At 46.0% G+C, this 15879-nt stretch overlaps 1 protein-coding gene across 4 annotated transcripts in view; it reads left to right on the top strand.

Moving 5' to 3' along the window:
• The window catches only part of LOC138285381 (mitogen-activated protein kinase kinase kinase 6-like), a 376389-nt gene that overhangs the window by 223085 nt on the left and 137425 nt on the right, over positions 1-15879 (top strand). For all 4 annotated transcript variants that reach the window (XR_011201585.1, XM_069225240.1, XM_069225238.1 and 1 more), the window contains exons 19-20: positions 4417-4574; positions 4996-5197. Coding sequence is in view for 3 of the 4 variants with exons in the window: in XM_069225240.1 (XP_069081341.1) it covers positions 4417-4574; positions 4996-5197 (360 nt within the window). In the remaining variant the exon portion in view is untranslated. The remainder of the gene's footprint in view (positions 1-4416; positions 4575-4995; positions 5198-15879) is intronic.

Below are 15879 nucleotides of genomic sequence, written 5' to 3'. Positions count from 1 at the left end.
CAGTCTTTTACACAATCATCTGTTAAAGTAGCCGCCGGATTTGACCATACTTTTATCCATAACAAAAGGGGGGCAATATCTATCAAATCTGTAATTTAGCGGATTCCCAACTCCTCATGGCATATAATATTCGCTACACTCTTGGGTACCATAAGTAGCCGGTGGAGAAATGTATTCTCTGCCTGTTGTAATATACTTGAACTGGTATATCCCCAGAGGCCACCCCCATAAATCGCTGCAGAGACACATTTGGATTTATAGAGCGTGATGATCTGGTGAACCGGTCTATGCCCTAATCTACGGGCAAAGCGAAAGATTGCTTCAGCATTTCTTTCCATTTGTTGGAGCTTAAAATTCAAATGGAATTTCCATGACAGAGAGGAACTTAGGTACAAACCTAAATAGCAAAAGTCTTTTACCTTTAAGATAGTGGCAAAAAGAGATAATTCTAATGCTTTATTTTGTGGTAGTGTGGTCGAGCAGTAGGCTTATCAGAGGGTAGTTTTAAGCATTTGTTGTACACACACAGGCAATAAATGAGGAACACACACTCAAAAGACAATTCCAGGCCAATAGGTTTTTATATAGAAAAATATATTTTCTTAGTTTATTTTAAGAACCACAGGTTGTTGTGGGGTTCAAGGCAACCCCAAAGTTACCACACCAGCAGCTCAGGGCCGGTCAGGTGCAGAGGTCAAAGAGGTGCCCAAAACACATAGGCTTCAATGGAGAACAGGGGTGCCCGGTTCCAGTCTGCCAGCAGGTAAGTACCCACGTCCTCGGAGGGCAGACCAGGGTTTTTTTGTAAGGCACCGGGGGGTGTGGAGGGGAGCACAAGCAGGCACAGAAAGTACACCCTCAGCGGCACAGGGGCGGCCGGTTGCAGAGTGCAAACGGGCGTCGGGTTTTGTATTGAAAGCAATGGTGAGACCTGGGGGTCTCTTCAACAATGCAAGCAGGCACAGGGGGTAGCCACCACCTGAGCTAGGCAGAGGGTCGTCTGGGGGTCGCTCCTGCACTGGAGTTTGGTTCCTTCCGGTCCTGGGGGCTGCAGGTGCAGTGTTGGTTCCAGTCGTCGGGTCCCTTGTTACAGGCAGTCGCGGTCAGGGGGAGCCTCTGGATTTCCTCTCACGGCATCACTGTGGGGGCTCGTCTCTGGCTACTCACAGGCTCGCAGTCGCCGGTGAGTCCTCCCTGAAGTGTTGGTTTTCCGCAGGTCGAGCCTGTGGGCATCGGATGCAGAGTAGAAAGTCTCACGCTTCCGGCGGGAAACGTGAAGTCTTTAAAGTTGTTTCTTTGTTGCAAGAAAGTTGCAGATTGTTGAACAGGGCCGCTGTTCACGGGAGTTTCTTGGTCCTTGGTTGTAGGGCAGTCCTCTGGGGCTTCAGAGGTCGCTGGTCCCTGTTGGATGCGTCGCTGTTGCAGTTTTCTTCGAAGTTGAGAGACAGGCCGGTTGGGCTGGGGCCAAAGCAGTTGTCATCTCAGTCTTCACTGCAGGGCTTCAGGTCAGCAGTCATTCTTGTTAAGGTTGCAGGAATCTAGTTTCCTAGGTTCTGGGATGCCCCTAAATACTGAATTTAGGGGTGTGTTTAGGTCTGGGAGGGCAGTAGCCAATGGCTACTGTCCTTGAGGGTGGCTCACCCTCTTTGTGCCTCCTCCCTTAGGGGAGGGGGGCACATGCCTATTCCTATTGGGGGAATCCTCCAAAATCAAGATGGAGGTTTTCTAAAGGCAGGGTCACCTCAGCTCAGGACACCTTAGGGGCTGTCCTGACTGGTGGGTGACTCCTCCTTGTTTTTCTCACTATCTCCCCTGGACTTGCCGCCAAAAGTGGGGGCTGTGTCCAGGGGGCAGGCATCTCCACTAGCTGGAGTGCCCTGGGGCATTTTAACACGAAGCCTGAGCATTTGAGGCTCACTGCTAGGTGTTACAGTTCCTGCAGGGGGGAGGTGTTAAGCACCTCCACCCAGAGCAGGCTTTTGTTTCTGTCCTCAGAGAGCACAAAGGCTCTCATCCCAGGGGGTCAGAAACTCGTCTCTCAGCAGCAGGCTGGCACAGACCAGTCAGTCCTGCACTGAAGGATTGGGTAAAATACAGGGGGCATCTCTAAGATGACTTCTGTGTGCATTTTTTTAAATAAATCCAACACTGCCATCAGTGTGGGTTTATTATTCTGAGAAGTTTGATACCAAACTCCCCAGTATTCAGTGTAGGTATTATGGAGCTGTTGAGTTCGTTTTTGACAAACTCCCAGACCATATACTTAATATGGCCACACTGTACTTACAATGTCTAAGAATGGACTTAGACACTGTAGGGGCATATTGCTCATACAGCTATGCCCTCACCTGTGGTATAGTGCACCCTGCCTTAGGGCTGTAAGGCCTGCAAGAGGGGTGACTTACCTATGCCACAGGCAGTATTTTGTGTGCATGTCACCCTGAGGGGGATGCCATGTCGACTTTGCCTTTTTCTCCTCACCAACACACACAATCTGCAATGGCAGTGTGCATGTGTTAGGTGAGGGGTCCTTAAGGGTGGCACAACACATGCTGCAGCCCTTCCCTGGTCACAGGGCCCTTGGTACCACTGGTTCCTTTTACAAGGGACTTATCTGTGTGCTAGGGGTGTGCCAGTTGTGGAAACAATGGTACATTTTAGGTGAAAGGACACTGGTGCTGGGGCCTGGTTAACAGGGTCCCAGCACACTTCTCAGTCAAGTCAGCATCAGGCAGAAAGTGAGGGGAACTGCAACAGGGAGCCATTTCCTTACATATGCATTTTTATATAATGACAGATTCTCCTACATGAGGCAAACACAATGACTCAGTTTTAGCTATAAAAAATGGATCGTTATATCTGCTTGCAGCCTGTAGATGGCAGTGTTTGTGGCTGGCTTTCACTGTTTAGAAAGGAATTAGGTTGCGAGGAACAAACATGGCAGAGTCCAAGAGAAGGTGTGACATCAGAGGTAGGGACCATCCCAATCTCTGATGACTGACTGCCTTGATCTCCAGCGGAGACTCTCCGGCAGGTTCTTGCCCTACTAGAAGTGTGTGGTATTCTCCCAGTAGGTGGGGCCTGCGTCTCTTAATGCTGGTAAACGGGCGACAGAACAGCGCCACCATGCAGTTAGCTGCACGGGTTACTCCCCTGCTACCTTTAAGTGGCAGAACCAGCACTCATGCAACTGCAGGCATCTCTGGTCGCTGCTTACTGGAGTTTCAAAGCAGTGGTGTTGCAGTGTCATGCAGACGTCGGTATAGAAGAGTCCAGCAGTTACCAACGGACTGTTATGAGCGGTAGACGCATCCAGATAAAAGCGTCAAACTGCTTACTGAGCTCCTGGTCCTGATAGTATTATTTCCCCATCACCAAGCCTCCATCCACGGGCCTGTCTGTGTAACTACATGGCTGCGGAGAGCAGATATTCATTTAATGCTGTAGCGGCCACAGGCGGAGCATATCAGATCTGGGCATACGATATTTGTGGGATGTCACCGCCTTACGTTAATCTAAAAATCCTTTCCTCTGGAGCAGTATTTATCAGTTTTATAGTCTTGTTGGTCACAGACCAGTCACAGTTTGGAGATATTTCTGAGGTAATAAACAACCTTTTCCTCATCTCAAAGCTCCTCTCTCCCAGGCTTTTTCTCATTTCTTCAAATTCATTTAAATCAACGCCTTCCTTTCTCAAACTCGCACCCCTCCTCTTTCTCAAGCTTACCCTGTTCCATCTCACTCCTAGACAACTTTCTGATGCCTCTCCCCAAGCTGCTTCGCCTCCGTTCTAAAGTCTGTCCACCTTAATTTGCGAGGCTCGTTCTTTCCATTTTGCAAGATTTCTCCTCATCCCTTCCTTCCGAAGAAAATCCTTTTCAAGTTCCTCCTCGCCTCCTTTTTTTTTTTTTTTTTTTTTTCAACTCCTTTCCCTCCAGCAGTTTGTCTCCTCCTCCCTTTCCCAGGCTTTCTCCTGTGTTCCCATGCTGCTCATCCCTTTTTTCCATGTACTTCTCTTCCTCCTCTCTTTTAAGGCTCTTCCACCCTTCCCTATTCCTACCTTTGACAGTCTCATCTATCTTTCCCATCCTCTTACCACAGGTGTTAACTCCTCTCTTCTCCGTAGCTCCCCTTCTCCTAGCTCCTCTCCTCCCTGTAGCCAAGCTGCTTCCCCTTATCTCAGTATTTACCAAGTGTGTTCTCTATTTCACTGACTTATTCTACTTCTCAGTCTTCTCCTCCCCTATTCCTCCGCCCACTGTCTTCCATCTGCTGTTTGTCCTATTTCCCAGGTAATTCCTTCTCCCCGTTTTGACTGATTCTGAATTATTCTTGCTATTGGCCACAGCTCTACTTTCCCTCCTCTTATACATTGACCCTTCCTTACAGACTCTAACTGATTATCTTTCCTTTCAGGAACCTTACAATATATGGCTCCAGAAATCATTGACAAAGGCCCCCGAGGTTATGCCAAGCCTGCAGACATTTGGTCTCTGGGCTGCACAATTATAGAAATGGCCACTGGAAAACCACCATTTTATGAGCTTGGTAGCCCTCAGGCTGCCATGTTCAAGGTAAGATGGCTATCATGTTTGCATGGTCCTGCAGGACAGTATCAGCTGTGGGCAGAGAAAGGAAAAGTTTGATTGAAGTAGTGGTATTGTACCCAGTGAGTCTCCAAGCGTTAATTAAATAGTGGGTTGAGTGGAGCAGTGTGCCTCAGGAATCTGCCATGTAATTTAGCAGCAGATTCACAACCTAGGCTGTGCAGTGGCTGAAGTAGAAGGGTGATTTTTTGTCTCTTTAAAACTGTAGAGTGGTAAAAGAAGAAACTAATTTACAGTAATTTACAAATAGTCTACTTGATTGAGGGGTGTGTCTGAGATGTCATCATGCCCTCAGTTTAAAGTCCTTTGGGAGGAGACTATTCTTTGTGCACTTTCACCACTCAAGTTGGGTGGGTGGTTTTCTGATATATGTATGTCTCTCCTTTAGGTCGGTATGTTTAAGATTCACCCAGAGGTGCCAAATTCCATGTCTGAAGAGGCCCAGACGTTCATCCTCAAATGCTTCGAACCGGATCCTGATAAAAGGGCAACTGCTGCAGTGTTGCTGCAGGACCTGTTCCTCTGTGCTCCTGGCAAGAAGAAGGGCCACAAACCGACGTTGGCATGGTCCGGTGAGAAAGCCAACACAGGTGGGACCCCTCCTAGTACTTTTAAATTATAGTTTTGTTATAGCCAGTGTATTTTAATCCATAAACAAAGTAAAGGATCTCAGCTGAAAGCATAATGGCATCAGGAAGTTTCATTCATATGATGATTCTTTTTATCTTACCCTTAAGGCTTTTACTAGACTTCTTCCTCCTCGTTCGCTGAGTAGTGAAGGCTCAGTGAGCGATCCATAATGAGATCTCCACCAATAGACTAAGAGTGGGATGAAGTGACAAAATTCCTCTGGTAAAAATTGGTTGGCTTCAGTTGGATTGATTTTAAGCCCCTCTTGGGTGGCTTAGCAGTCCAGGCCGGACTTTCCTTTTGGGGGGGGGGGGGACGCAAAGGCGTATTTGCATTAGACAACTAATAAATAATGGGATGCAATTATGCCCAGAGAATTTAGTAGCGGTGTGGGTCAGTTCTTTCCATCCGTCTTTTGTTGGTCGACACAGGAAAGAGAACATCTCTCTAGAAATACTCATTACCATTGTGGAACTTAAACCTGCCTTACCAATCCTTGAAGCGTTCAACATGTTACCTACACATTGGCAGGGAGACAAAGAGAATAGAATGGAAGCAGTTGTGACTGTGATTTATAATAAAAATAAAAGGCAAAATGAGAAGGTTCAGTGTCAGTGGTCAGGAGTCTGAACATAATCCTCATGGTCATCAAGAAGGATGGATAAGGGAACTGGTGCAATAGAAAATGAAAGCACTCTGCATAATGGCTCCTATTTTGTTGTTAATAACCCTGGAACCAGATTATTTAAATACTAAAGCTGGAGCTCAGTTGGCAAATATGATACCTAGGCATAAGAGTTTTTCAGTACGTATCAGGTTACAGGATGGGAGAACAGCATGTTCTCCCAGGCTTCATATTTAAACTTTCAGTGCTACATCTCCAGAACACTGCTCCATGAGTGGAAGGAGTGGGGTTGGTCCTTTTATCACAGGAGGTTAGACCACATGAGTAACTATGTAAGCAATGCAAGTACTTTGCATGATATCATTGAAAGAAATACCTCAAATTATCAAAAGGGTAAATACTTATGTTGAACATCAGTTTTTCTTTCGTCATTAAATTTGTCAGTAAACTTGCCAATGTATTAGTGTTTGTCAGGATCATACACTGAAAAACAAGGTGACTGTAACCAATGCCCCCTCCATGCAGTGTTGTTACAAATGATGTAATTTCAGATGTCGTTAGGGATATTATCAATGCAGTCATCGAACATGTCATTAGTGATGTAATATGCAAGGTTAGAAGTAGTGCATGGCGAGGGCGTGAGTTATAGTTACTTAGGGCATGAGCTATATGTACTTGAGATAACTATAATTGCTGAATTTCTTTGGTTTGTTAGTTTAAAACAGTAGGTTTTAACTGACAATTGACCTAACGTCATATTAACCTTTTGTTATTTTCAGTGAATGGCTATGGTGTTTTGTTTTTATTTTAACATAGTTAGATGTCCATCGCTGTGCACAGCGTGATATCAAGAGTGATGTAATATGTGACGTAATTTGCAGTGCATGCATTGCCCCCCCCCCCCCCCGAACCATGTCTTGATTTGCAAAAAAGGCAACTGCAACATCTCAGGTTGCGCCCAACCAATTGCTGTTGGCGTGTGGAGATCTGCAGCTCTAGATATACATACATCTTTTTTCTTTAATAACTCTACAACTACTGAACGGATTTACACCAAATTACAGAACAAAGTTCTTTCTGGACCAAATGTAGCTTTCTGCCAAATGTGGTGTAATTTCGTTCAGCGGTTCGATCTGTAGTTATGTCTAAAATCTCTGCAGGAAATTGCAAAAGTTCCTTTCTTTCCTCACCTTCTGATCCGGAGCTCCTCTCCCAACTTTGTTGATCTTCTGACAACTCCAAAATGATTCCACAGTGTGCAATGGAACGATGTACCCATCAAAAATAAAATGCTTTAAGCTGTGCTGTGACTGCAGGAAGCAGATGTTAGTCATGAACCCACACCAGAATCTGAGCTCCGGACCCCATTAAGTGGTGTTATAAATGTGTCTTAATGGATACGAAGGTGATTCGAGACCAGAAGGCAAACACTACTAGTTGTAGTCTTAAAGCAGGTCTGGCTCCTGCTCCTAATTGCAGACCTAGTCCCAGGTCTGCTTCTATGACTGATGCTCTTCCAGCTCAAAATCTTTGGGTATGTCAGTATCCAGGTTAGACTGGACTCAACCACTTTCTACTCTTCTGACTATAAAGAGAAGGCGCAAGGCCATGAAGATTGAAGTTTCATTCCCTCAAAGTCACGGGCCATAGAAATCAACTCTTCAGGTGGTCCCAATGTGCCTCAAGTTACTGGGGGCATCATCAGTCCTGCAACATTCGGAGGTCTTCAGAGAGACCACAATGCACATTTTCAGTGCTCTTCCGACTTCTGCTGTGTGCCTTTAGGCCACATGGAACCGCAGGGGCCTGTAATAGGGTTGCATCTGGCTGGTCCCTCCCAGGGACCATATTGACCTCGACTGAGACTGATACTCAGCTCCTGTTCTGATGGATGAACTAGTTTCCACACCCGTATCGATCCCATACCACTGTTGGTTCAATCTTGACGGATGTCACGCTATAAAATTGTAAATGCACAGTCAGTCAAGATGCAGCCTGACTCTGACCCAGTGCCATTGCCGCTATCAGCAGAGGCTCCATGTTCTTTTTTTTAATTCAAACTCTGATCCTGTGCCAGAGCAGGGTTCACCTCAGGATACTGATGATGGCGAGGGCAATGGCTTTCTCACCTTAATTATAATTATGATTTAGACCTTCATTTAGAAAGCACCAGTGGGCTCGATACTTTCCATGAGACAGAGCTTGATTCGCAACTTGGACCACCAGCAAAAGAAAATGCCTAATTTGCAGTGGTCGTTCAGAGAGCGGCTGACGTACTGCAATTACAGCTGCCCTCTATTGAGACTAAAAAAATGTTTTGACACAAATTTTGCAGCCTGGACCAGCAACATCTGAGCACTTGTTCCCATTTAATGACTCCCTCACAGATACTTAAATGGCTACAAGGTCAAAACTATAATCTTGCCTGCCTATTGGCTGGCAGATGACATAGGGCGGTGACCTGGGTTTTCTCACCTAGCACCCTGAAGTGCAGGCATAACCCAATATGGTGAACCCTAATGTTCGTAGCATGTGTAGCTGTAGATGCACACGCTTTTTGTGTACTCCTGCTATCTAGTGTTAGAATCAAACATTGCAAGTGTTTTTTGTTCAAAGAAGTGTTTTCGAGTAACAAAAAGATACCCTCTTCCCAAAAAGAATGGTCTTTTTCCCTCTGTTTTGACACGCTTCAGAAAATGCACTGAAGACTAAGTGCTCAACTGTCAGAGCAATATCTCCTTGATTGACATTGGAGCATGAAGAGTAGTAGTGTGTGATGCAGATGAAGAGGAGGAGCGAGCGATGGAACGGACACCCCTCAGCAAATGCCCTCAGTGCCATACCCAGTATCCCTGGGCCGACCTCCGCTTGGTCTTTAATCTTTCTCTCTGCAGACCACAAAAACACCTGGCTACCTTCTTCCTGGGCTATTGATGCAAGAAGAGCATTCAACACCATAGAAACAGACATTGGCACAAACTAGGCTATAGCAGCCATCAGCAGTCAACACAATGGACATTTTTAGCGAACCTGAGCTACTCGGCACCAAAGAAAAAGGCGCCAAATTGTCAGACGTCCCTCCTCGCCAGAGGTCATGGACTCTGGTACCTCTGAGCCAGAAGAACAGGAAGAGCAAGGGGGTCAATCCACCACAACCAAATCCAGCCCTTGCACTGACATTACGCCACTAGCCATGTATGGTAGTATTTGAAGCAAACCATATACTTCACAAGAGGCTACATGCTGAGGCGGAGCACCGCTTCCTTGCAAGTTGGGCATCAAGCCCTGCGCAAGTGCACACTTCTGCCTACATCTCCTCCCCTGCCTTCAGTCAACAGTTGGCATCCAGGCAAGGCATTGGAGCTGAAGTTGGACTCAACAAAAAGCCTCAGCCCACTCCCCACCCCACACTCCACACCCCTCTTCCCTTCACCCCCCTCAATTGGACAGGCTGGAACATCTTGAAGGCTGAAGGCCCTGTAGATATGCATGGCCCATTCTGCGCTGAAGACAGCATCTGCACTGAGGCCACCTTCCAGGACCAGATTTGGCAATTCCCAGAGGCCAGTTCTCCAAAAGTTACAGAAGGAGCTGGTTTAAAAGACAAATGCATTTTCATCCATCCCGTCACAGGAAAAACTATTTTGAAGACCTCGTCGCCAAAGACTCCAGAGGCTTTGCTCAAGAAGAGGAGGGTTGCTTTTGAGGACAGGTCCATGCTGCACATTCCTCCGGAGCTTATGCCACCACCTAAAAATTGTTGATCCACCTACCAGCCCTCCTTCCATTCTGCCTCCTCCCTGACTACCTCCAACTACTCTACCAGCATCACCCCATTCAGATTCTCCCCAAGGGTCTTCATGGTCTTTCTCTGACACTGGCAGGTCCAGCCCCTATACCACCTACACCTCAGATAATTATGAAACCCCTTTATACCCACATCCTACAGAGTACCCATGGGACAATTATGATGTGGGTGCCTGGAGGATCCTAATTTCGAGCCAGTCCCACTCAGGGCTTCTCCCGCTGACGGCACTGTGTCCTATGGTGGGTTTATTCAAAAGGCAGCCATTTTCCTCCAATTAGACATGCACATTATACGTGAGGAAGATTGTTTCCTCATGTATATGCGGACGGAACGCTCTATGCTGTTCTTGACTGTGTTTAAGGGTATGCTTGAGTCTACTCCTGACACTTTTTTAAAAAGCCTGTTAAAATGCATTACGTTGTTGCTTTTATAGTGTGGAAAGGTTCAAACTTTCTCCTCAAACCCTACTTACATAGTAAAATCAAGCAACTGGTTCCCCCAAACTCACTGATCTTGCATAATGCCCATGAATGAGTAGCTGCTCAAGTTACAGGGGATGCCCTACCACCTGATAAAGAAAAAAAATAATTGATGCTGTGAGTGATGATAGGGATGGCTACATACTGACGTATTACCAATTCCATTGGCCTCGTCTCACGCTACTATAAGTCTCGGTGGGAGAAAATGGAGAGTCTGTTGCAGAAACTCCCTGTGCAGTTGAAGAGAGGGGAGGAAATGTTATCAAAAGGTAAAACCATATCCAATGCCAGCATAGAATGTGCCTTTGACTCTGCTGATACAGAGGCTATAAGTGTAAGCAACTCCTTCATACTCCACCATCCCTCATTGTGGGCCCTTGCTCTAAGGTAGATGCTAGAAAAACATTAAAAAGATCTGATATCGCAAAATCTGTGGGTGAACTCATCCTCCCCTCCCCCCCAACACCGTTGACAAGGGCTCCAAGGCCACCACGCCCGAAAAGCTGCAGTCATAAGACTCTAGCCGTTTTACCATGAACAAGGAGACAGGTGCTAAACACGAGGTTCCCACTGAGGAAATAACTCAAACAAAGGCAGTGATATAAGTACTCCCACCAAGGGAGCCTCTACTTCTAAGCATTAACTTGCTTTACATCCCGCCTGATCACACATCCCCTTTTGTGGATGATTACAGGAGTTTCTTCCATGATGGGAGGAAATTACCTCAGACCGCTGGGTTCTAGGTATCCTCCAGCATGTTTGTTGCCTGGCAATTGTTTCAGCCCCACCAAATATTCCACCCTGTGCTCACATCCTAAGCTTAAAGTATCTTTGCCTCCTGCAGGAGGTGGTACACATGCTCCTGCTTAAAGGGGCCGTTAAACTGGTGTCTTTACAACTCCAGAGCAAAGTAATTTACTCTCTATACTTTCTAATCCCCCAAAAAGATGTCTCCCTCAGACCAATCCTCAATCACAGGCCCGTCAGCAAATACATCCTACAGAAATAGATCCTCTTAGAACTTTTTCCTATGACCACTCTACAGTTTATCCATCTAACGACTCTACAGTTTATCCCTCTACTACAGTATGGTAACTTCATGAATGCACTAGACTTAAAGAGCGTCTTCTACTTTCACATACTTATCCACCTGGCTCACTGCTGCTACCTTCACTTCATGGTAAGTGGCCAACACTACCAATTCAAAGTGTTGCCTTTTGGGGTTACCAGAGCCCCAGGAGTGTTGACAAAATTTCTAGCAGTTCTAGCCGCTCATCTCAGAAGGCAAGGCACCCATGTCTTCCTCTAGACGATTGGCTGATCAAGAGTGCAGGCAGGCTGCAGTGCCTAGCACATGATATGTAATATTTACCCCACAGGATATTTCCCCAGAGGTGGGTACCATGCAGGCCCCTTTTTTGTAATTTATTGCACTGTACTTAACCACACAAGTAAGTATTTGTATTTATTAAATGACTTAAATGTTTAATTCATAATACCGTATTTTCGTTTACTTCTCCACTCCATTACCCTTACCTATTACTTCACCCTTATTTTTTTTTAAATTAGGGGTGGATAGCAGTAAAGGGAGGTAAGGCTTTTTAAGGCTTAAAGGGCGGGTCCAGGTAAGGGTTTTGTGATGGTTTAGAAGCAAGTAGGGTATAGAGGCTATGGATTTTTTAGGGTTCAAGGGCAGGTAGTGGTGAAGAAAGTAGGTTTTTTTGGGTTTCAGGGGTAGGTAAAGGGAGTAGTTTTTTTTAGGGTTCAGGGCAGGGGCGAAGCTTTCTTGTTGGGCACAAGTCTGGGTAGAGGTAATGGGTTTTTAGGGTTCCGCAGAGGGTAAGGTTAAAGGGGGGTCAGGTTTTTTTTTTTAGGGTTCAGAGCGGGGTGTTGGCTGCCCACTGGAGGTTGCACCACACCCTCTGTCCATTCCCCTACTGCACATGGTCAAAAGGTTTGCTCAGAGGAAGTTGGGTAAATATATATATTTTTTAAAAACTCTCTGGAAAAAACAAAGGTTGAAGTGACATTATCATTAGGCCTGTTAATAATATAAAAAAATATGTTTTAAAATAAAAAACACTTAATTCACCAGTTACAGGTTGCTGAGCTAACTCTAACTTGTGTCCCCGCCATGCACTGCCGTGACCTCACATATTACATCACTCATGGCCTGTTGAGTGACATCATTGATATCATCTCTGATGTTCCCTCAAATTACATTGTCGATGACATCACTGATGACATTATTCAACCTACTACTGTTCAAATTTCTTTTGTAGACCACTGCAGCATTTCAGATGTGAAAGTAAGTTGTAAATCACACAGAACTATGTAAAGCGTAAATTACTCTTCAGACACACAAGGCCCCATAATTGACCCAGTTTCCTCCTGTGCACTATACTAAACTGTTGGAAAATTGATTATTGGTACGGGCAGGTAAGGACCTACATTTAGCAATAGGCCACTGGCCTCCACTTAGGTCCCAATAAATTAAACCCAGCTCAACCCTTGGTAGCTTGGCAACGAGCGTCAAGGCTTAACTTAGGGGACAAATGTGTAAAGCATTAAAAAATCACATAACAGTAAATAAGTAAAACAATAAAAATCCAACACCAATTTATAAAAATAGATTATATTTTTATCTTTAAAATGACACCAAAACGATTTGGCAAAGTCAAAGTTTGAGGCCCACCGCGATGGGGCCCTGCTTGGCTACAGCCTGCAGGAGGCCTCGGTCAAAAGATTACCTTCGGACTTAGTCGTTTTCTTGAAGATGTTCTTCAGCATGACCAAGTCACCAGTCCAATCCAACCTCCTGGAACTCTTCCTCGGATACGCGTCGCAGGAGCCCTCGTGGAGATTTTAACTTCGAACTGAGTAGTTTTTTGGAGATGAAAATCCTTCGACCGGGGCAAACCTGAAATTTGATCCAACCTCCCTGGAGCCCTCCCTATAGAGAGCAAAAGTTCTCCAAACTTCTGGATGTTCTTTTAAGGTTCTTTTGAGGTTCACAGCTCACCCCAAGGTTCCAGAAGCTCTGAGATGCTCCTGGAGGGTGCAGACCACAACTCCCAGAATGCACCTGGAGCAGGCTCCAAAACAGCCACTGGACAGTGGTCAGCTGGTCAGTTTCTTCAGGAGTTGGTGCAGGGGACTCTGGTTAGCAGTTTTTTACCTGTAGCAAACAGGGAGTCCCCCCTTGAACCAGTTGAAGCCAGGCATAGTCCTTCTTGTGGTGAAGCCCAACTGTGCAGCTGATGCAGTCCTCCAGAGTGCAGTGTCCAGGTGCAGGTCATGAGTCCAGCAGGGCAGTCCTTCTGTAGTTCTTCCTTGTTGGAATCTGGTAGTGATCTGAGGTATGGGTGCAGGTCTGACAGTTTTATCATTGCTCCTGGGTGAAAAACAGGGGGGTCCTGGTTCTCCAATCAGGTGCAGAGTCCTTTCCCCTGTGATGACCACTTCCTGGGAAGTATGGCAAAAATCTATCCCAGGGAGCAACATTTCTCAAAAATCCATCAAGGCTGAAACTGATTCTTGAAGGTTACATCTGGCTGAGCCCACCCACTGGTGTGGCTAAAAATCTTAAACACACCCTTCTCCTGCACTCCTCATCTAATCAGAGGGGCACCTAATTTGTCTAGGTTTGCAGGATGTGAGGGAGGTACTGTGTTGCTCCAAATGTCATCCCCTGTCTTTAAAGAACAGTTATGGCACCCCAAACCAACCCCCTCATTCTTCCTGCCTCTCCATCTGCTGAGGGAAGTTCTCCTCCCCCAGGCACATTCTTTTGTGCTGAGCCCAGGCTACTTTACACCTCATCAAAGCAGCCTGGCCAGGCTGCCAGAGGCTGGCCAATCAGAGCAGAGCACTACAGGGCTGAAGTTTGCAACTTCTTAGGTAGATTTTAAAACTCTTTAACCGCACTAGTTATATTAAATCCAGCAATTGTAAGTTGTGTGATTTATTATAACAATTAATTTGATACCAAACTTAAGGTATCCAACAGTTCAGGGTCTTTATAAATTGAAATAACGTCTCCCCATTCTAGCCTATGGAGGCCGTTCACTACAGTGAGGGAAAATGAATTTGCATGTTTTACCTCACCAGGGCTTACAAAACTATTATTATAAGGTCCCTGCTTATAGCTACATGGCACCCAGCCCTAGGGGCACATAGGCCACACCTTAGGGGTGACTTATATGTAAGAATAAGGTAGTTTAAGACTTTGAAACTACTTTTAATTCCAAAGTCAAATTTGCATGTAACTTTAATTTAAAAGCAGCCAGCAAGGCAGGCCTTCCTTTAAAATGACACTGGGCACCTCAGCAGTGCACCTAATGGTGCACCCCCTATGCTGGGGTCCCTAAACTTACATGCCCTACCATATACTAGGGACTTATAGGTAGGTTGGCTTAGCCAATTATAATTAGCCTAATTTGCATACTCATTTTATACATACATTTACTAAACACTATTGTGTAGATGTGTTAGCTCGCCCACAAGCAAATGTTAAACAGGCAGTACTTAGAACACTATTTCAGACCACTCCAAATCCTACAGGCTGCCCACCGCTTATTTTGGAGGGGACCGCTTTTTAATCTATGCACAGCATGTGTATCGACAACTACACATGCCATTGAACGGTAAATGTTACTTTCCCAGTAGACATCTGTTTGTGGCATGTAGTACTGTGGAGTCACATGCGCCCACCCTCCTCCCCGGGAGCCTGTAGCCTTTGCAGTACTGTAAATATGTGTGTTTGGTGGCATGTGTAGCTGCAGATACATATGCTGTGTATTATCCTGCCATCTAGTGTTGGGCTCGGAGTGTTACAAGTTGTTTTTCTTCTAAGAAGTCTTTTCGAGTCACGAGACCGAGGGACTCCTCCCTTTCGGCTCCATTGCGCATGGGCGTCTACTCCATCTTAGATTGTTTTCTTTCCGCCATAGGGTTCAGACGTGTTCCTCTTCGCTCTGTATTTCGAACCGGGAAAGTTAGCTAAATATCAAAAAATCGACGGTATTGGTCTCATTCGATACCGGTTTAGTGTTATTGTATCGGCACCGATCGCAGAAGCACTCCGGCGGCCCTTTGGGGCTTCCGCTCTTCATCGGGGCCATCCATCGTTGAAGACTAATGGACCGGATCCCCTTCCGCTTCTGTCCAAAGTGCCACTCGAAGTATCCTTATACAGACCAACACCTGGTCTGTAATCGGTGTTTATCACCAGAACACAGGGAGGATACTTGTGAGGCTTGTCGAGAGTTTCGATCTAAAAAGACCCTACGTGATCGACGAGCGAGAAGACTGCAAATGGCGTCGACACCGAGAGAACAAATCGACGTCGAAGAGGAGGAAAGAATTTCCATCCAGTGGACGGACTTTGACGAATCCGAAAGTGAGCGACACCTGACGATGCAGAAAACAGTGAGTAAAACTGCCCTGTCCAAAACTCACACAAAGATCGTTAAGGCCAAGGGGACGCCACTGCCAGCAGGCCATGGCTTAACCCATCGAAAAGAAGGTGACCAAACATCGGCACCGAAAAAGGCCAGAGATTTGCCGAAGACTTCCGACTCCAGTCGAGATTCCGGCACCGAACGATCTCGACACAGAGAGTTCGACTCACCCAAGGTGAGGAAAAATAACGTCGCAACCGAAAAAGACTTTATCGGAAACATCGGTACCGAAAAAAGCGGCTTCGGAGCCGAAAAGAAGCTCTTACAC

This window comes from Pleurodeles waltl, chromosome 3_1 (assembly GCF_031143425.1).
Source record: "Pleurodeles waltl isolate 20211129_DDA chromosome 3_1, aPleWal1.hap1.20221129, whole genome shotgun sequence".
NCBI lineage: Eukaryota > Metazoa > Chordata > Amphibia > Caudata > Salamandridae > Pleurodeles > Pleurodeles waltl.
This window is presented reverse-complemented; position numbering and strand designations above follow the sequence as displayed.